Source organism: Cydia fagiglandana, chromosome 21, assembly GCF_963556715.1.
Source record: "Cydia fagiglandana chromosome 21, ilCydFagi1.1, whole genome shotgun sequence".
Lineage (NCBI taxonomy): Eukaryota > Metazoa > Arthropoda > Insecta > Lepidoptera > Tortricidae > Cydia > Cydia fagiglandana.
In genome coordinates this window covers 13,884,709-13,906,842 of record NC_085952.1, presented here as the reverse complement: position 1 = coordinate 13,906,842, position 22,134 = coordinate 13,884,709, and the positions used below count along the sequence as shown (strand labels likewise).

The following is a 22,134-nucleotide window of genomic DNA, read 5'->3' as shown; positions in this document are numbered from 1 at the left end:
ACTTTTGCACCCACTCATCTCACGCGCACGGTGAACAAGGCAGGTGCAGCGGCTGAAACTGCTGCTAGGTTAAAGCACAGCAAGTACCCTGAACAAGTGAACGATTTTGTCCCGGTTGCCGTCGAGACGGCGGGGCCTTGGTGTGCCGAGGCCAAAGCCTTTATTAAGGACATAGGGCGACGTTTAAGGGATAGGGGCTGCGACCCTCGCTCTGGTTCTTTCCTTGTCCAACAAATATCACCGGCCATTCAGCGGGGTAATGCCGCCAGTATTTTTGGCACATTTGATCCGGGAGACAATCAGAGTGGGGGGCAATATTTTATTTGTTAGGTTAGTTTTACTCATTCTTAGATTTATTTTAGTTTATAATTTGTATGTTTCTTTGTTTGTAATCTAAATGTTTATAATAAATGCATGTCAATTTGTCATTTAGTAACAACTACAAAACTACTTAGCGTTTTAAACTATAATAAATATATATGTATATATATTTATATATATATGTATATATATTTATTATAGGTATAAATATAGGTACGTACCTAACACTTACTGCTTGGCAAAAACGAGTATAAATTAAAAAGTGACAACACTGTAGTGTCGTCCCTTTCAAACCTATAAGTATAAGAAAACGAGACGACACTACAGTGTTGCCACTTTTTAATGTCTACTCTTTTTTGCCAAGCTGTAGTTTCTGACAATATGGGCAGACCAAAAGCCTAAAGTCTGACACAGATACGCCCTTTAAGTAAATCGATATTTTTTCTTATTTTTTAAGAGCCATGCAATACACTAATGCTATTAATATTCATAGTCTGCGGTAACCGCTTACCATCAAGCGGTCTATAGGTAGGTACCTACGCTTGCTATAGACGCTATTAAAAAAATGGAAACGGCTCGATAAACGAATCGCTGTATTCATGTATTGGGAACCTTTCAATACTCTTAAATACATTGAGAATACACGAATACCTATTAGATGTATTTACTTCACGAAAGAAACGTCATTTCTGCATCTTTTCCTGAAGACGGTGTAAGCATTCAACGGGCTTAGTAATTTCCAATATCTTGCAAAGTAAGGCTGCATTATTGATAAGCGGAGCGATTTAGAATCATTCGATGTACGGATTGTACGGCACTATAAGTGCGGCACTGATCTTACTCTAAGCATTTTTGTACTGAATACGCTTTGTGCCGTAGAGTAACTCTACGGCGGAACTGTTCCGCCACACCTGTCTGAATCCCTCCAGAGTGACCCCACACTAGCGTTTCCTGAGCGTCGGCGTCTAGTCAAATCTATCTCTCTAGAGAAGGCTAGTCGCCGCAACGTTGGCGCAACTGCCGGCCTGGCTAAGGTGACAATCGCTTGCGGTACGACAACGAAACGCTTTGTGTCTCTTTATCACTCTTCCATATTAGTGCAACAGTGACAGTTTCGTTTCGTTCGCTACGGAGCGTAAGCGATTGGCATGTTGGCTACGCGGCTTGCGCAGGGACGCCCATACCACTGACTAGACGCCGACGCTAAAAAGACGATAGTGTGGGGTGGCCCTTAACCCTTTACCTACGAATTTCAACCTATGCCTAACCACTGACTCTCGTCAAAACATGCCCGTATTGAGCGATGACGGGGTGATTCAAGGCCCCGCCCCGGTTAAGGGTTAATATAGCGATTTTGCTCGCTGCCATTTCGGCGTGACCTTACTCCAAATGAACATGTTTAAAGTGAAGTCTGAAAGAGCTTTTCAGCGCAGCGGAAAGAGGGTTAAAAAACTACAGCCGGTTCGGGGAGCTATTCAGATGGTAATATCATTATACAGAAATACTTATGCTGGGGGAAAATGTTCGAAGAAAATAAACTTTTAATCATTAAGAAATGTGTTTTTTAAATACTTACAAATCAGGGATCGAAAACTGTTTTTATTAAATATTTTCATTCGTCGGCCCGATTCGAACTTTAAGATACGTCAAATATTACATCTAGATTACGATATGGATTAGGTATGTCAGTGTCAAAAGTGATATTTCTTCAAACAAAAACGTCACTTTTGACACTGAATTAATATCTAATCCATATCGTATCTAAGTAACTACCTAATAAGCCTCCTCCACACTCGTGCGCGAATCGCGGCGCGAAGCCGCGAACGCGAGTGTGGCGTCGATTTTCGCAGACAGCGTAATCGACTCCACACTCGCGTTCGCGGCTTCGCCCGCGATTCACGCGCATAGTCTGGAGGGGGCTATTAGACGTAGGTAATATTTGACGTTTGTCGTAAGTAGCTATCTACGAGAACTCAGGTGCCTGTCCTATTTCCATAGGTTACATAATTTAAGATACGATTGGCGTTTTGCTCCATCGGTTATCATCTTGGCTACCTACATATTTACCTAGTCATTATTCTCTTTGAGTATCACATTTCTTTCACAAATGTTACACCTTTCATAACTACAAAATAGGTAGGCCCCTGTAATGTTCGGAGTAGTACCTGGTTAACCAAGCGCACCCGAACAATTTTATTGAGTAAAATAAGGTAAAGTGCTCTAGTTTCCGTTGACGGAGTAGGTAATATATTTTTAGTGTTCCGTACAAAACTTTGTTTACGGAACACTTATGGGATCACTTCGGTCTTGCAAATCAGTTAAATACGTTTTTCTCAGAGACCGTTTGACATAGATACCTAAAATTTGGAACAGTTATAGCAATTACCACCACTCATATTGTAAATAAGTCAAAACTGTTTATTTCTTATTCAAGGGGGAAATTTAGGGGGTTGAGAGGGGTAGGCTGAAACTTTTTTCATTTGTAAGAATCGTGTGGGGTACCATTAGAAAGCTTGCAAAAAATTGAGTCGATGGACTGATTTTGACTTCATTTTAGACTGCAATAGTTTCGTCAAAAAATGCATTTAAAGTTGCAAGTTTTCATACAAAAATTTTCACCTCTGTCCTGGCGATTTTCGCGAAAACTATAGCTAACAGGCAGCTGACCAGTCAATACCCAACTTAAAGAAGCATGGAGACGGCGGGAAAATTATCAGCTTAACTTTATCTTTATTAGTTTTTCAACTGCAGCTTGACCTTTGGTTGCTTAGGGCTAGCTAACTGATGCTTACACTGGTCAATTCATATTAGGCGAGAAACATCCTTAGTTAAAACTTTGGCATTGAAATTTATGACTTATGTCTTTGACACAAAGTTTAATTCTGCTTGCTTATTTTTGTGGGATATTTAATTTTATCTCAATTGCCTACTATAAGTATGAGAGAGATCTACAAAATACGACCTTATTATATTGCAAATAAGTTTCAATTTCGAACGGGCTTTCCAATCAATGGACTCGACATATCAAAAATCTGAAAAATTCAAATTAAGAATTCCGTTCTTGACTGTCGTTGTGTTTTTTTTTCCACAATAGGACACATAGAGTTAGTAAGGCGTATAGAGATAATAAAGTCATTTAATATTTATGAACAGCTTTGGCCTCATGTATAGATTTTATTGAGAGTATCTGATTCGTCGAAACAATATACACAATATTCCTTTTCATTAAGTACCATTACATTTCTGTATTAATTGTATAATTATAATATCTATTAATTATGTTCAGTACTTATGTATATTTTTGAACGGATCGGTGAGCAACAAGATTCAGGGCTATAACCGCGAAAATAGAAGTTCGCAAATTGCGAGCATTTTTCTCTGTCACTCTAATTACGCCTTCATTGGAGTAAAAGAGAAAGATCCCCGCAAATTGCGAATTTCGGTTATCGCGGTAGCCCCTCAGTCCTGTTACGAGAAAATAATTTTGGAAGACATTAATAGTATATAATAGGACAGTTAAATATCACAGTTTTTAGAAACAAAGGTAAAATTGACGAAATATTTAAAGTAAGCCGATCTTGTTTTTTAGCAGTTCTAAATAATATTAAAGTCTATATGGCATAGAACTAGAAACAAAATCAAATAAAAAATAATAATGAGTTCTAAATTCAAATTGAAGGAGTATACATTTAAGGTATTATAGGCCAAGCGCGCACCACGATATTAATTTTTGCGACACGATTTTAGAATCGCGCTGTAATATATCGCAGAAAATTCACTGCGCGCACTGCGATCAAAAAGTCGACGATTTGTTCATTCTCAACATGGATTTCGTACCAGTGCTTGTCATGAAACGTGTCTTTAATATGCGATTGCTGTATGACTTTGAGCATTTATAACACAAAGGTGATCCCCGTCTATTTCCATAATTAAATAGTCAACATCTAGCGTCTCATTTTGAGACTCCATTGGAGATGCAGGTGCCGAGATGTTGGGGTTTGGAGAGCGAAATGCCGACTGAGGTCCGGCCGGGGTGCGATTTTATTATCATAGTGCGCGCGGGGCCATACAACTCCGCATGCTGCAATCACTTTGCGACAATCGCGTCGCGAACAATCGCGGAAAAATGTGACAAATCACAATTTTAAAATCGCTGCGATTTTTTTGTCGCATATGCGCGCACTAACATATAAACACATACGTTGCATTTCTGCGACAAAATTATCGCAGGACAAAAAATCGTGGTGCGCGCTTGGCCTTACTCTAAATTATTATAATACATCAAGCATTCGCGAGATGCTCGACTTCGGTATTCAAACACAAAGCAATAGTACAAGAATCTAACTAAATGCAAAGGCCGAAGGAGCGATTCGAAGATCCGAAGCGTCCGACAGACGCGCGCCTCCCGTAACTTTTCCAAGTATTTTTAAGTACAAGTGTCTAAGTCGCAAGATCCAAAGGCTGAAGTCGCATTGGGCCGAAAGCCCGAAGCATCCAGGAGGTCAGTTCTAAACACAGGTAATTAATACAAGTGTCTAAATGCGAAGGCCGGAGGCCGAGCTCCGCGTAGGGCCGAAGGCCCGAAGCCTGCAAGATGTCAGTGATTAAACACAGAACTGACAGCCTGGACGCTTCGGGCCTTCGGCCCTACGCGGAGCTCGGCCTTCGGCCTTCGCATTTAGATACTTTTACTATTGTTCTGTGTTTAAGTACTAACATCCTGGACGCTTCGGGCCTTCGGCCCTACGCGGAGCTCGGCCTTCGGCTTTCGCATTTAGACACTTGTACTATTGTTCTGTGTTAAAGCACTGACATCCTGGACGCTTCGGGCCTTCGGGCTACGCGGAGGTCGGCCTTTGGCCTTCATATTTAGACACTTGTACTATTGCTCTGTGCTAAAGCGATGACATTTTGCTAAAGCTCGGCCTTCGGCCTTCGCACTTAGACACTTTGTACTATTGTTCTGTGTGTGTAGTTGAATACGGTATCCTAAAAACAGGCAAACAACCCCTGTAAAATGTAACGATGCGAGCGGTACGGCTACCATCAGTTTGGCATTGACATAAACGCTACCGTGGGCGTGAACGTAATTTACTTTCTATGCATCTCGCTCGTACTGACATATTAGTGCGAAAGAGATATACCTATAGGAAGTAAATTACGTTCACGATATCGTTTATGTCAATGCCAATCTGATGGTAGCCGTACGGAACACTAAATGCCTCGAGCTATCTCGGACTTGGCCAAATTATTTTATTTCGCTACTTGCGAAAGAGAAGATTGTCTATTATTTAGACACTAGGAATGCAAATCCAAAGTGCGGCTAGTATTCAAATTTTACGAAGTGAACGAAAACTAGAGCTGGACGGACTCTAGCGTAATGATCCTACCTCACCTTCAACACCTGCCTAGGTATACAGGGTGGAAAGAAAAGTCGGGCCCTGGAGGGAAACTACCTTAAATCCTTAAGCTGGCTCATTTTACTTAAAGGAGACAATCCTTTATTTATAAAAAGAAACTAGAATTGTGAGCTAAGAGGCTAGAATTATGAGCCTTCGGGCCACTTGCACCATTGTCGAGTTTGCCAAAATATTGCCTTTGAAAGGAAACAGTTTAATTTCGCCAATGGGCCAACTTATCTGCTTTGCCTAAAGTTTAACTGGGAGAGTATTATAAATACCTTATGGTTTTAAGTCCGCCTTTGATACAATGTTGTTTTTGACCTGAGACAATTTAATATGTGAGGTCAATGCTTTGCACCTAAATGTTAAAATAAGCCGCCCTTCGCCCTTTCTACAAAACTTGGTAAGCCATAATCTCGGAGTAATTAACAATGGAGCCGCCATTAACAGGCGTTCCCCTCTGTCGAAAATAGGCGGCCAATGGTCAACCACATGTCAACCATATGTATGGACTGACGTTTATCTGACATGACGTACCTATACATTTGATGTGCCCCTCCCCCGCAAAAAACGGCAGACTATTTTGTACCGAAAATTTTAGACATGGCGTCTCCATTGGTTATATCCTCTAAGGCCAGAATATACCCACCACCGAGCGTTAGATGACATTCTACTATTTGCCTAAAAAAAGGGGGAAATATTGCCAACCAGAACATCACAAAACTCAGCTCAACTACGACTTTAACCAATCGCAGTTGAATGCTTTTTGCTGATATAACATAATGAACTCATTGTTTTCGCACCACGTTACAACAAAGGGAAATATTGCCTTTTAGAAGTCTGTATTTAACTTTTAATGATGACTCAAAATTTTGTACTTTTTCAGTTTGATGCGTAATAAGATTTATAGCCGGTTAAACAAGTTTGTCGGTAGGAAAAGGCGAGAAATTCAAATTTTCTATGGGACGACTAATATATATCTTCGCGCCTATATTTTTTAAATTTGCCGCTCTTTTCTACTGACGGAAATTGCTTGACAGAGTATATATTGTAAGTTTGTATTAATTGCCCTGAGTTAAGTTAGTACCCTCTCGCTCGCTCACTCATATCTGCGTCTTTAACGGATGTACAGCGGACCACCGTAAAGCTGTAACAGACTACCGCACGAACGACCGTGCGCCCGACCGCACCAAGGTCGAAGTCCGGTGCGGCCGTCTGTTAGCCGTAACCACAAACTACTAAGCGCCACTTGCACCATCCCAATAACCCGGGGTTAGTCGGTTAAACCGTTAACCCAGTGTCAAATTGTACTGGTAACCATGGTAGCCCCAAGTATAACCGGTTAACACCGGGTTAATGGGATGGTGCAAGTGACGCTTAGAAGATACTACTACGTGACAGACTACCACCAAGCACAGCACTGAGCCGCACCAAGGTTGCGGTGCGGTGTGGTAGTCTGTTACAGCTTTAAACACTATACGATGTGTAAAGCGTTACTGTTACTTCCAGAAATTATAAACTTGGCTCTCAAATTTGTTTGTTTTTCGTTGGCTATGCTCCTATAAAGCCCCCTCCACACTCGTGCGCGAATCACGGCGCGAAGCCGCGAACGCGAGTGTGGAGGGGGCTTAACATAGTATGAATTGGGTGTCATTCTGAATCCCTAATAAAGTTTGTCCTAAAGTCACTTGCCCTAACTGGTTTGTCCTAATGGGCACATGCCATAACGATCAATTGTCATAACGATTATTTTCCATAATGTAAGGTTCTAAAAAATGGTTAGGTTTTAGAACTTGCTGCCACGAAAGTAGGTTAGGTTAGGGTTAGAACTGCGACCCTCGCAAAAAAGAAAATATGCTTAATAACATTAGGATAAGTAATCAATAATAGGGATTTTGAAATTAGGGTTTTTAGTGTTAGGACAACTGATCATTATGACAAACAATATTAGGGAATGCAAAGATAGGAGAAAATACCTTAGGGATTCAGATATATATAGATCAAAAAGCGTTTGAATGACACAAATGGATAACCATGTATTAGCTTGTTTGTTACTGCACACCGTTGTATGGGGACCTTGCACTTTGAGACTATGCGCTGAAACTTGGCACAGTTGACTGTTAGCTGGTCTTGAGCAGATACAGACCGGTAGACATCGAGAACCACGTCTCATTTAGTGGGGGGGAGGGGGGGAATTTCGACGCCGCCGCGCTTCACTTGGAGCAACATTTCTCTAAAACTATACCTATTAGGACATGTGATATATCATTTTCGAATAAATTAAGGATGAGTAATCTAGTTTTAGAACTAGAACAATGCACTTTCTAACAAAAAAAATAAAAAAAAATATATAGAAAATATATAGTTTATTATACAAAACTTTTGATTAATGGGATATATATATATATTTTCTTAAACGTAATAAGTGTAGCTTTACAACTGTATTTATTGTTTTCAGATTCCTGCTACACTTAAAAAAAAAATGGTAATTATGAAAAAATCACAAATACGTTTTTTAGTCTTTTCTACTTTACGCTTTTTTTTTGTTAGAAAGTGCATTGTTTTAGTTCCAAAACTAGATTTCTCATCCTTAATTTATCCGACAATGATATATCACATGCCCTAATAGGGATAGTTTTAGAGAAATGTTGCTCCAAGTGAAGCGCGGCGGCGTCGAACTTCCCCCCCTCCCCCCCACTAAATGAGACGTGGCTCTCGACGGCTCCCGGTCTGTATCTGCTCAAGACCAGCTAACAATCAACTGTGCCAAGTTTCAGCGCATAGTCTCAAAGTGCAAGGTGTCGTGCAGTAACAAACTAGCTAGAGTCTGTGCGGAAAGAGAAGAGTCGTGGGATTTGAGGGCGCGCCAGTGCTATTTTATGGTTTTTGCTATGCTGACAACACTGGTCACGTGATTATAGTACGACACTAAAGGTCATGATACTTGAATCCCTTTTGTTCCGGTTTTTTACCACGGCTTACTAAACGGAGCCTGGTGGTGGTGTCGGCTCGTCAACTCAACCCTCTGATTTAGCGCAGGCACTAGTTTTCTTTTTAAAACACACTTGTTTTTATATCTCAGATACTAAATTTATCTCTTTTTTGTATTAGCTGTGTAAAATGTGTGTAATCTATTTTTTTTTTGTATGTGTTTTTACTTATTTTTTTTTGTCTGTTACCTTCCGTGATTATTTCTCATTTGATGGTCTAATCGGAAGATCAGCGCTGGAAGTCGCCAGCAACATGCTGAGATGGGACCATTTCGTGACACTTTATTTTTCACTATGTTTTTTCTATGTATGTCTGTTGTCTGTGTGTTTACGAATAAAAAACTATTCTATTCTATTCTAAAAAGTGACTGCGATTGACAAAACTGCTAAAACTAGTTAAGAATCTGCCCAATACAACTGTAATTTTATCTGGGATATATTTCACCCATTGTAAACTTGACTTGTAATGTATGTGTACATTATTAATAATAAATATGAATATGAATAAAAATAGTGCATAAGTAGGTAGGCCTTATTGGGATATGTCCGGTTCTCTCATCTCACGATATTTTACTTCGCCGAAAAGTCACTGCTAAATATGAAATATAATTTCGTAACTAAAAGAACCTACAAATATAGAAATATTTTATTAGAAAAAGTTTTATTCAGAACCTAGTAAACGAACTTACAAATACATAAAGAAATATTTTATTAGAAAAAGTTTTATTCTTTGTAATCGAAGTCTGAATTAAAATATTCAATGTCACTTATGTTTGAGCTAGCTTCAAAACAACCAGGGACACTCATAGAATCATCACCATCTTCATCTGAACTGGATGTGCTTGAATCCGGCACGTAGATTACGAATTCTTGCATATCACCTACTTAGCGGTCTTTTATTCGAGATACCGTAGGTACTTTTACACAATCCTGAAAAAGAAATTACATACATATAAATATGCATAAAATGGCAAGTATCAAGACTATTTGTCAGTTATTTTAAAGATCATGAATGACCTGCATATTTATGAAAATTAATATATTTTGAATGAATATACTTACCGATTATGTACCGGAGACAATAAGTTACTTAGGGGGCTTATTAAATAGGTAATTATTTAATATTAAATACAACATCAATACCCGCGAATAGCGGAAACACGTACCGCGATTTTTTGTAAATCGATAGTCGGCTTTTAGCCGTTTTCTTCCCGCTGACAAAACCGAACAATGTTAAATATAATTTTCCTTGTGGTTTTATGTAGGGTTTTATCGTGTTTTGAAAATATTTTATACATAAAACTTGCGGTTTTTGTTAATAAAAATATACATTGACAGAAGTTTGTTTACTTTTTACAAGACAGGTGTCAAAGGTTTGATTGCCATATAAAATTTAAAATGTTAGTTCCCGTTTCTGCCACGACTCTTCTCTTTCCGCACAGACTCTATATGTGTTTTGTGTTCACACGACAGCGGTGGCACTTTTTATCAAGCGTTGTTGGATTTTCGACTTTAAGCCTTGGTCGTTAAATCGAATGTAGAGTGCGGACAGATTCAAACGCTTTTTTAACGCGCGTTGAAAAAGCTCCCGTGCGTATGGGGGCTTACCGTTTCACGACGTTTTCAACCGGCAACTATGTTTCTATCAGAACAGTCGAATTCATAAACTGTGTTCATTTTTCGAACTTAAATATTTTGATGTATTAATCGTTAATCAATTGCAATAGGTCAAAAAATTATATATAGGTTTTTATGAATTCGATTGTACCTGAGACTATCATATTCATAAGATTTGCAAATAAAAATATAATATTTTATTTCTAACCGCGTAAACCAGTTGAACCGCGTGAAACGAAATGTCCAAAGCAATTCAGAAAATCAATGTTGCAACACAAACGTGACAACGATTACATTCAATGTGGCGCTAATGCCGAGCTATGTTAAGAATTCTGGTTGACTAGCGTTTAGTTCCAAATTTCACCACAGTATTTTGTAACTTGGTAAAAATACCACTTTGATAAAATTGCACACCAATCCATACACCAATCAGCCCGCCATTTTGAGTCGGGTTGTCTGTGGAGTGAAGCGATCTGTCATTTCTGTGACTTCTGTCAGTGTCATTACATTTACATTATTTTGGTGTCAAATCGTATATTAAAATGCATGAACATCACAAACAAACCTGGATAGAATTAATTGAAAATTACAGGAAATCGCCTCTGCTATGGGATCGAAAGCACAAAGACCATTCGAACAGGCGTCTGCGTAAGGAAGCCTTTGAAAAATTGCTCAGAATATACAAAACCATTGATAGCAAAGCGACCTTGTTAAACTTTATGAATAAACTTGATATTATGAGAATTACATACAACAGAGAGAGAAAAAGGGTATGTTTCTTTTTAATTTTTGCGGAATTTCTAGATTCTAAGTTTTTGGTTATGTTATACTGTGTTTTTATTGTAGTAACACTAATGTTACTTAGTCAATATTGTTTACCTAATATTTCCCTCCATTATTTTTAACATATTTATATTATCTTAACTTTTAACTAAGAAAACAGTGTAATAATATCTTACAAGTTAATTTTAACAGTGTTGCTGTTTGTACAGTCATTTATTAATTGGGTACCAACAAGTTGATCTAATGATAAAACCAAAAAATTCAAAAAGCAGATAGCAACAATGTTTTTCCTCAATTAACCCCTAGCGCCCCACGGTCCCATCACTAGTACAAGTTATCTCCAATGGAATTTATATTGTTATGAAATAGAACAGAGTTGCTTTTGATTTGTTTTATTTTAAAAGGAATTTTCTAGTATGTTTACATTTTTCACCAAATTACAAAGAAGTAAGGTGAAGTGTATACATATCTTTGATGTCGAGTGTACCATTAATGAAAAAAATTGTTATATGGTGATAGAAATAACACAAACCATTATTTTCACTAACAATACAAATATTAATTATAAATAATTAACATTTGTTTCAGATGAACGCATGTAAAGCAGAGGGAGTAATTTACAGACCAAATTTATGGTATTTCAATAATCTCAGTTTCCTTGATAAGACGCTGGAGGTGCCAGAGGAGAAAAAAAGATATTTTCGCTTCAATAGGTACAATAACAAGATATATTTGAAGACGTCCCCGTCGAAAAGAAAACGGGTTGATATTAATAGTTCAAGTCGACCAAAATCACAGACTGACGAAGTCAAATCAGGATACTATCTAAATATAGAGCCTATTCAGTCTTCTGAAAAGGTAAGAGTAGAATTTTTAATGAATGATGTACGTAGACACAAGGGAATGCTCCCGGTACTGAGTTTGTATGGCGAGAATCGGGAATTCCCAGTTCCGGTACTGTATTCGTATAGAAAACCAGTACAGGAGCACTCCCTAGTAAACACATTAAAATATTAACGCGTGATTTGACTAACCCTTTAGCTAAGGGGCCTTGAATCACTCCGTCATCGCTCAATATGGGCATGTTTTGATGAGAGTCAGCGGTTAGGCATAGGTTGACACCCATAGGTAAAGGGTTAAAACTGAGTAAAAGGTGTGCGGCCTTCACATTGGGGCCTGTTTACATATTCCTTATTGTCATTTACCAAGTTCATACATTTAACGCAAATAGCAAGTAGAAAATGTTTGAAATATATTTCCCACCTGATTTTGAACTTTATTTCAAAGTGATAGGATTCAGTTTTACATAATTCCTGACACGTTCAGTATAACCCTTTATAAGGCATAAGAACTTAGCAATATTTTTTAAGAAGGGAGCAAGGTTTGTTTGTACATTAACCTTTCGACAGCCACAGTCGGCTGTGGCCGTCATCGGAAAGTCTTGCCATGGACAGGCGTGGCTCACTCCGCGATTTCGTTGCTTTGCTACAGGTAGCTAATAGTAATAGTACATCTCTTCGCCAATGCAATAGGGACTCACGTGGGATGCCGTAAAGTTCGATTTCGCTTGAATAATCGCGATCGCCTGGCGTTCAGAGCACGGCAAATCAAAAGGCGTTCAAAAGGTTAAAATATCTTTATTTTTCAGGAAAACGGCCAAAACACATCACCGTCACTACCAAGGCAACTGCATATCAAGGTCCAATCACCACGCATCCAGAACACATTTAGCTTGCAGGACTTGGAAAACAAAAACAGTCGAATGTCCCCAGACAACCGACTCCGGGATCTCCTGACAAAGCAAGAAAACTTTATAGGCACTGTCAGCAAATTGCTGACTAACGAACAAGAAGATTGGGAGGTTATAGGCAAATCTATAGGGCTTCAGTTGTCTTTTTTAGAAGAAAAACAAAGAACTATTGCTAGGAAGTTGATAAATGATGTAATTTTCTTCGGGAGTATGGACAAATTGACCGTTGAGTCATACATTAATGTGAATGAAAAGATGTCAGATAATGATGAAGAACATTTTATATGTTGATTTGTCTAATTAGGAATTATATAATAATTAAATAAATATAGTTTTGATATTGAGTTGGTTTATTTTAATAGGAAATAACAACATTTGGCCAACAACTGGTGGCCTAGCGGTAAAAGCGTGCGACTTGCAATCTCGAGGTCGCGGGTTCAAACGCCGGCTCGTACCAATGAGGTACTTACGTACGAAATATTATGTGATATTTACCACTCGCTTTTCGGTGAACGAAAACATCGTGAGGAAACCGGACTAATCCCAATAAGGTGTAATTTCCCCTCTGGGTTAGAAGGTCAGATGGCAGTCGCTTTCGTAAAAACTAGTGCCTACGTCAATTCTTGGGATTAGTTGTCAAGTGGTCCTCGGGCTCTCGTGAGTCGCGGCAAAATACCGGGATAACGCGAGGAGGAAGAAGAGGAAAGAAGGACATTTAAATTATCAAAGCATGATGAATTTATATTGCCTTTTGTTTACATCGTTATAAAAGTTCCATAGGATGACACTTTTTAATTATAAACTTTTTTAAATGTATGCTTCGTAATTAGGGTTGCCAGATCAAAAGGCGCTATTATCGGGAAACAATATCAATTTTTCGGGATTTTGGAACTTAAGTCGGGAAAAAAAAAAACATTCAAATGAAAGTACCTAATTGTATTAAAAACAACGATATTTTACATTATTGGCACTACGTCAGTTCGCTCGCTCGACGACAGTTCGGAACTTGAAATTATTGTTTTATAACGTGATTAACGTGAAGCTGTTTTTCGGGACAGTTCACACTTTGTCGGGAATCGGGAACACATGTTAAAAATCGGGAGAATCCCGCCAAATCCCGACCATCTGGCAACCCTATTCGTAATCGTAACTTGAGGGCTGAGGGCCTACCGCGAACCACGTTCGACGTGGTGCCTCTCTGTCGCACTTGTAAATTCGTACTTAAGTGTGACAGCGAGGCAACACGTCAAACGTGGTTCGTGGTAGGCCCTTTGCTGTTAATTACGTATGGGAATAAATAAAAAGCGGCCAAGTGCGAGTCGGACTCACCCATGAAGGGTTCTGTAGCAGCAAGTAATATAATAAAATTGCGGTTTTTGATTGATTGTTTTAAAAAAAACTACTTACCCCCAAAAAAATTTTTTTTCTATTATTATGTGAAAATCTTAATGCGGTTACAGACAGACGGACAGACAGACATGACGAATCCATAAGGGTTCCGGTTTTTGCCATTTGGCTACGGAACCCTAAAAAATGGAAACCAGAGATACGTGCAGTGCAGAAGCCAATTAGAATATTTTTTTAAAACAGATTTTTTTCTATTTTCTTTTCCTAGAAAATATTTTAAGGCAGATATTTTTCGACGAATGTAGTTTTAAATTAATATTTCAAAAATACGCGGTTAAATATTATATAAGTACTTACCTACCTTTGACAGAAATCTGTAGAAAACCGGTTTTTCTGCCGCGATAGCCCCGGATACCTAACCAACCTTTAAAATAGAATTATTCAGAAAAGTAATAACGTTTTAAATTATTATCAAACAGAGCAATGGTTACCTACTTAATTCTACTTTGCGCTCTATGGACTTAAGGGTAAACTCTTACAAAACGGGCTAAGTGCGAGTCGGACTCGCGTACGAAGGTTCCGTACCATTACGCAAAAAACGGCAAAAAAAAAAACACGTATTTTGTATGGGGAGCCCATATTAGATGTAAGTAATATTTCATTCTGTTTCTAGTATTTGTTGTTATAGCGGAGCTTTTTCTATTTAATTAGTAAAATAGCCTTTTAGGCGTCAAGAGATTAGGTGAGCCCTACATCTAGCGTCTTTCGGGCGTCGGCGTCTGTCGGTCTGGTCAGCGCTATGGAAAATGACGTCGCTGCGCAGTTGCGTCGACGTTGCGTCGAGCAGCGGCCATAGAATTGTAGACGCCGACGCTCGAAAGACGCCAGACGTGGGGGGGCCCTTAGATGAGCCCTACAAAAAGAGCTAACAGGGCTCGAGTCTTTTGGTTCACTAAATACGCCTCGAAGTAATAACGGACTGAAAATGGTGGTTCTTATTTATGTTGAATAAGGTATACAATACAATAGGTACAAATACTGTTTATTGCGCAACAAAACAAATGAAATGTAAACCCTTCATTTTTTATAGTTGGTAGGTAGATAAAAACAAAAAAAAAACTATCCTTTTTGGAACAGTGGAACTTCTTTATCGCTATAGCTTCTCCTTAAGGGCTTCTCTACACGATGGGCCAACGGCGGCCACTCCAACGGACGCATTTATGCGTTAGACGGAGCAAGTGATATTGCTATCTCATTTTACCGCATGGCTGCGTCCCTTGGAGTGGCCGGCGCTGGCCCATCGTGTAGAGGAGCCATATGACCATACGACCCTCGGAATCAAGCGGCACACTAGGGTCGCCTACATAACGCACGGTAATTACATAAATCACCAAACTAACGTCGGGCCGTGTCACGGGTACACTCCATTCGGGATTATCACTGGTGCCCCATTTCGGTAAGTGCGTGTAACTTTGTGGAGCAGGCTTAAGGGAGAATTTTAGGGGCCCTAGATTTAATGCTTGTTGTTTATGTACTCGTTTAAGGCGGTCGTCACACTGCTCCGCATCTCGCAGCGGCGTCCGTTGATGCGTTTTTTAACTTTGTATGTAGAATCTTGATTTTGTATAGAAAAAACGCATGGTACGACACACTGGCTCCGCGTCGACGCGCGGAGGAGCGAGACGCACGGCGACTCGCGCGCTCGGACGGAGACGCGGTGTGTGCCGCAGGGTATGTCACACCGAGCTCCGCAGTGCCGTACGGGTTTTAGTGCAAGAAGGACGTAGGCGCAATGGATATCGACGTCGATAAGTTTATTTTTGAAATTGAAAGTCGTCCAGCAATTAGGAATATTAAATGCGACGAATATTTTGCTTAGCAAATAATCAAATGACGCGGTTGACATACGGGTGCAATTAAAACAATTTTCTTCGTGTTGCCTTAAATCTTGGTAATCTCTAGGAAAAAACCATAGGTCTGGTTTGTAAATAGGGATGTACCCATGCAGTGTCTTCTGCGTTTTATGACTCGATTGTAAGTACAAAAAACAAATTGAAAGTATCACCGCAGCGTTCTGAATAAGTTCCGTTTCCATTTTATCGACAAATAGGGACTGTTTTCACCTTAACGTTCGAATGTGAAATGAACACGAGACGGAAGTAACGCGGGACGTCGTCTCGTTGCGAGACGCGGAGCTGCGGACTCGCATGCGGAGACAACGCACCAACGTTCGAGTTTTCTCCGCATCTCCGTCCGGAGCTGCGATGCGCGACGTCCCGCGCTCCCGCGTTACTTCCGTCTCGCGTTCATTTCACATTCGAACGTTGAGGTGAAAACAGTTCCTATTTGTCGATAAAATGGAAACGGAACTTATTCAGAACGCTGCGGTGATACTTTCAGTTTGTTTTTTGTACAATCGAGTCATAAAACGCAGAAGACACTGCATGGGTACATCCCTATTTACAAACCAGACCTATAAATGGGTCTTTTACTAGAGATTACCAAGATTTAAGGCAACACGAAGAAATTTTTTTTAATTGCACCCGTAGCTAAGCAACCTACCTAAGCAAAATATTCGTCGCATTTAATATTCCAAATTTCTGGACGGCTTTCAATTTCAAAAATAAACTTATCGACGTCGATATCCATTGCGCCTACGTCCTTCTTGCACTAAAATCCGTACGGCACTGCGGAGCTCGGTGTGACATACCCTGCGGCACGCACCGCGTCTCCGTCCGAGCGCGCGAGTCGTCGTGCGTCACGCTCCTCCGCGCGTCGACGCGGAGCCAGTGTGTCGTACAATGCGTTTTTTCCATACAAAATCAGGATTCTACATACAAAGTTAAAAAACGCATCAACGGACGCCGCTGCGAGATGCGGAGCAGTGTGACGACCGCCTAATAGGAATTACAGCGATTATAGCAGCGATAAGCGGTATCTAGACGGGACTGATCAAATCGGTCGATTTGATCAGAAACGAAATTGGTGTCAATATCCAATTTTAGATTTATGGTGATTAGAGCCCTCTAAATTGAAAAAAATGCCCCGGAACGAAAATACTGGCCTCACAAATTGGTATTCATGCGTCCGCATCTCATTTTATCGGTAATATCGGTCATTATCGGCGGTTGAATTCGGCGAGTTAAATTGGCGTTTGCGTCCGAACGTCTTGATTCGATCGGGCAATTTAAACAGATTGGCGAAAAATTGACTAATCTGGATACGCCTTTACTTTGTGGAGCTGGCTTGAGAGAGAATTTTAGGGGCCCTAAGATTTAATGCTTGTTGTTTATTCGATTAAAGGAATTAGAACGATTATAGCAGCGATACTCAACCTGCGGCCCGCTCGGATTTTAAGTGGCCCGTGATGAGCCTGGTATAATTTAGGGTTCCGTACCTGAAAAGGAAAAAACGGAACCCTTGTAAGATCACTCGTGCGCTTATATAGAGAATATAACCAAACGGAGTGGTCATTAACAGGCGTTCCCCTCTGTCGAAAATAGGCGGCCAATGGTCAACTACATGTCAACCACATGTATGGACTGACGTATTTATCTGACATGACGTACCTACCTATACATTTGATGTGCCCCTCCCCCGCAAAAAACGGCAGACTATTTTGTACCGAAAATTATAGACATGGCGTCTCCGTTGGTTATATTCTCTAAGCTCGTGCGTATATGTCTGTCTGTCCGATCATTCCTCCCCCCTTTATTTCTGAAACTACGGAGCCTAAAATAAAAAAAATACACAAAATAGTTCTTTAGGTACCTATAGATGACAGGAAAAACTGTTAGAATATGTGCAGTCGTGAGCTATCAGAAATGTGTAGTCAAGCGTGAGTCGGACGTAATTACTTAGTTGTTCATACAAGTTCATAAAAAAAATACATTGTTAAAGATTGGGTAATGTACGGAACCCTTGGAACACGAGTCCAACGCGCATTTTGCCGATTTTTTTTTGTCGAAACTCATCTCACATCAATGAATACCTTATAATGAATACACATTGAATGAATATCTACACATTCATAAATGAATCAATACCTAACTAAAACTCGAATTGGCCTGCTATAGCATTTATGTATGTAGGTAAGTCGTGTATCAGAATTCTGCTCTGGGCTATAACCGCGAAAATCGAAATTCGCAAATTGCGGGCATTTTTCTCTGTCACTCTTATTACGCCTTCGTTGGAGTAAAAGAGAAAGATCCCCGGAATTTGCGAATTTCGGTTTTCGTGGTAGCCCCTCTGTAACTATACCTAGAGTATAATCCCGACCCGCTTTAGTTCGACGATTTATGCAAATAACTCGGTTAGTACGGTAAAGTAGGAACTAGGAGTTCGCAACTAGCAATATATTGCTCTTAGCGGACGCATAAAGCCGGGAAATTAGAAAGGGACAAAAGATATGACGCACCGCGGGTAGGTAAGGAAAGACGTTACGTCGTGTCACACGAGGCTAAATAAGACAAAAGATAAGATAAGATACAGAAAGAAGATAAGGTGAGATACTTTATTAGTGAAAATACTTTAAGTAGGTACCTTAATTTACTTATTGAGTAGTAGAGCAGGGGTCACCAAATGGCGGACCGCGGTCCGGGTCCGGACCGCCGACCTATATAATTTTAATACTTATTTAATAAACTCAAGTAGAAACGGACCGCGATGGTCATATTATTTTAAAAAATCGGACCTCTGAAGAAACTAATTGGTGACCCCTGGAGTAGAGGGTACATATACCTAATAAGGCCCGGCCATACAAATGTAGAACCCAATATTTGCCAATGAAATTTGAACCTATAGTGCAGGTAATAGGGTTGCTATTTAATTGTTTAAAAAATTTTACGAAACAAAAGAAATGCAACTCTGTTCCTATTGAATATGGTTTAAATTTCATCGAACTGAAAAAGTACCAACTAGGTATTTATAAGGTAAGATATTGGACCTTAGGAGGTTAACTTTATTGAAATTATTTTAAGTGATGTAATTGTAAACGTGCGAAGAATATTCCTTAATAGTTAATACCTACGTAATGATTCCATGAATTATAGTTTATATAATGACAGTCATTAAAATACGAGTGCGAGTTTATGACACGAGCTGAAAGCGAGTTTCATAAAAACATCACAAGAAAATAGATCGAGTAGAAGTTTTGTATGTGAAATAAAAATTAGGTACAATTTAAAACAACGAAAACTAATAAGAGGCATAGATAAATGTATCTTAATTATTTATATCAAAATTCGTGTTATTTCAGGATGTTTTTTAAAAAATGAGAGCGTACATTATTCTAATTAGATTGTATGGGAGCGGCTTTTAGCGAACAGTTCGTGAGCCTCTTAAAAACCAGACACATCAAATTAAATGAACTAAGATATTTAATCGCGCAAGAGAGGCTTGTGTCCAGCAGTGGGACGTATAGTAGGATTAATTAATTAATATTATTATGATTATTTGAGAGATTAAAATTATACGAGTATAACTCAGGTAGCAATTATGTCCCTAAGTATCCTTAAGGAACAAGAAAACGTCTTAAAACTCATGTTACCGGTTTAAGAGCCGCCGCGGGCGTGTTAATTAACGGAAGATATTATGGCTGCCGTGTCACGTGAGATTAGATAAGATAAGGTAAGATAAATTATTTGTGAAAATACTTTACATTAAATTAACTACTTAAGTGTTAGTATGTTATATTATACACCGAGGGCAGATAAAACCCGGCAAATTTTAACCACGCATTCCTGAGAAGCAAAAAATGTTACAATGAGTTTTTGGTTAAATTGGGCAAAAATAATACTTTTTCTCGAAAAAAATGGCGTATTCTGCACACGAGATGTTATTTTCTTTTACGTCTTGGTGAAAAAAGAAACATTACAACGAATAAGTAAAGTTTTTTTATACATATTAAAAATGCGAGTTTCCTTTAAAACTTTAATGTCTGTCAGTAGCTATGTCTAAACGTAAACCGAGTCACATAGTGGCAGAGTCGCAGCCAAAAAGGCGTTTTTCACTAAGTTCAAAAAAACTTTGTATGACATTTTAGTCTCTATAGATGCTGTCGGGTTTTACCAGCCCACGGTGTATACCTACATTTATTCGTTTTAGTACATGAGTGTAATTAATTCCTAAAGTATCTTCTGCAACGTATATTTGAAATGTCGAAAATCGTAATTCGACAGCTCAGTACCTACTTCAGGTACTTGATATTCGTATCGGTGACAAGTATCGCCTCCGCCACGGATAGGTACTGAGCTCATAAAAATGTAAATCGCGAGGTAGAACCTGCGGAGACGAGCCTATTGAAGATTTGGGGCTAGTAGAGGAGCGGAAAGCGGAAAACTTTTTGCAGTAGATACATATGCTGCTAATTAAATTTTACCGCCCTAGTGCGGTAACTGGCACTACACGTGCGTATACTATCGAAAATTTTAAAAGGCCAAATATATTTCTCGCTCGATTTCGAATGAAATTTACTAGAGATGCAACGGATAGTTGTGTGGCCGGATACCGGATACCGGATATTTGGCCTACACATCGGCCGGATATCCGGTATTCGGCCGCCGAATATTCGGCCAGCGGAACTATACCTACATTTCGGTTTTTCAGGTGCGCATTTTGCAGGTTTGACCTGTTTCCTAGTAAACGTTCGCGCGGACTCATTTCTAGGTACGATTTGTATTGTATTGTATTGTAGTACGGGCAGTTTTCTGCAACTCGACGTCCTGCGCCTATTTTGCGTGATAAGGAGTGGGCTAGTCCTGCCAGCCCGGCTCCTCGAGGAATCCCACCAAACCTCTTATGTTGAGTAGGACCTCGGGGAGGTCCGAGATGTTTTGCCCTGTATGGGGCCACTCCGCTGCATTCCAACACCACGTGAGAGGCTGTTTCTTCCTTCTCCATGCATCCACGGCATAGGGGACTGTCTGTGACACCTAGGTTCTAGGTACGATATGAGTGCGCGCGTGCAAGTCAGTGGAATGATTAAATTGTTTTAAAATAATAAACAGGTACGAATATGACCGTGTCAGTTCTTAAATCGAATTGGTTTACTCCGAAATCAAGCATTGTATAACTATCCGGTATCCGGCCGGATAGTAAAATAATGGTCAGAAAGGCCAAATACCGGATAGTAACCGGATATCCGGTGCATCTCTAGTGCTAATTTACTGCCCTAGTACGGTAACTAGCACTACACGTGCGTATACTATCGGAAATGTAAAGGGCCAAATGTACTGTAAAACGTTGTACAATACACGTGCGAAATGGTGATTCGCAACTCGTGTCGATTTCGAATTAAATTTACACAAGGGGTGCCCATGATTTTCAGATATGAAGGAGTGGTAGCAAATAATTATTTATCGCCAGTCGTTGCGAATTTCCTACTTTTCGCACTTTATCATACTATTGCTGTAATGTACCTATTATTTTGTACCTCGAAAGAAAAACGGCAATCAATTAATCAATCATTTATTTGCAAAAACACAGTAACAAAGGCGTCTGATTTTTAGTAGATGGCTTAGCTACGTGCAGTGCCGGATTTAGACATTTGCCGCCCGTAGGCTATGCCGATTTTGCCGCTCCTATTCGCCTCGCTCCTATCCGTACAACACACCATAGCCATATTAAAATGCATATAAGGTGACGTCACTAATGTCACATTTTAGATACAGATTTATATTGACCGTTTTTGTCACCTGTCCCAAATTATGGGATTTTGAGTTTCCAAAAAGTCACGCTTGGCGTGCTGTTCAAAATCCCATGCAAAAACTCGAAAACTTACTGAACGGAATTTTATACGAATATTCTTGAGAAAGGTTCAGGTCTACGCGTGCGGAACCGGGGCGGGTCGCTAGTTTAAAAAAAGATTTTGGCAAAAATTTAATTTTTGGTACAAGCTTTTATCGCAGACTGTACTTTTCAATCC

General features: G+C 39.6%; 1 protein-coding gene across 1 annotated transcript; it reads left to right on the top strand.

Moving 5' to 3' along the window:
* Window positions 1–10,845: 10,845 nt before the first annotated feature.
* LOC134675316 (uncharacterized) lies at window positions 10,846–13,204 on the top strand. The gene is made up of 3 exons (XM_063533522.1): window positions 10,846–11,100; window positions 11,702–11,971; window positions 12,762–13,204. Exons 1-3 carry the CDS (start codon window positions 10,873–10,875, stop codon window positions 13,152–13,154), a joined length of 891 nt encoding a protein of 296 aa, XP_063389592.1. The 5' UTR covers window positions 10,846–10,872; the 3' UTR covers window positions 13,155–13,204.
* The last annotated feature ends 8,930 nt before the right edge of the window (window positions 13,205–22,134 follow it).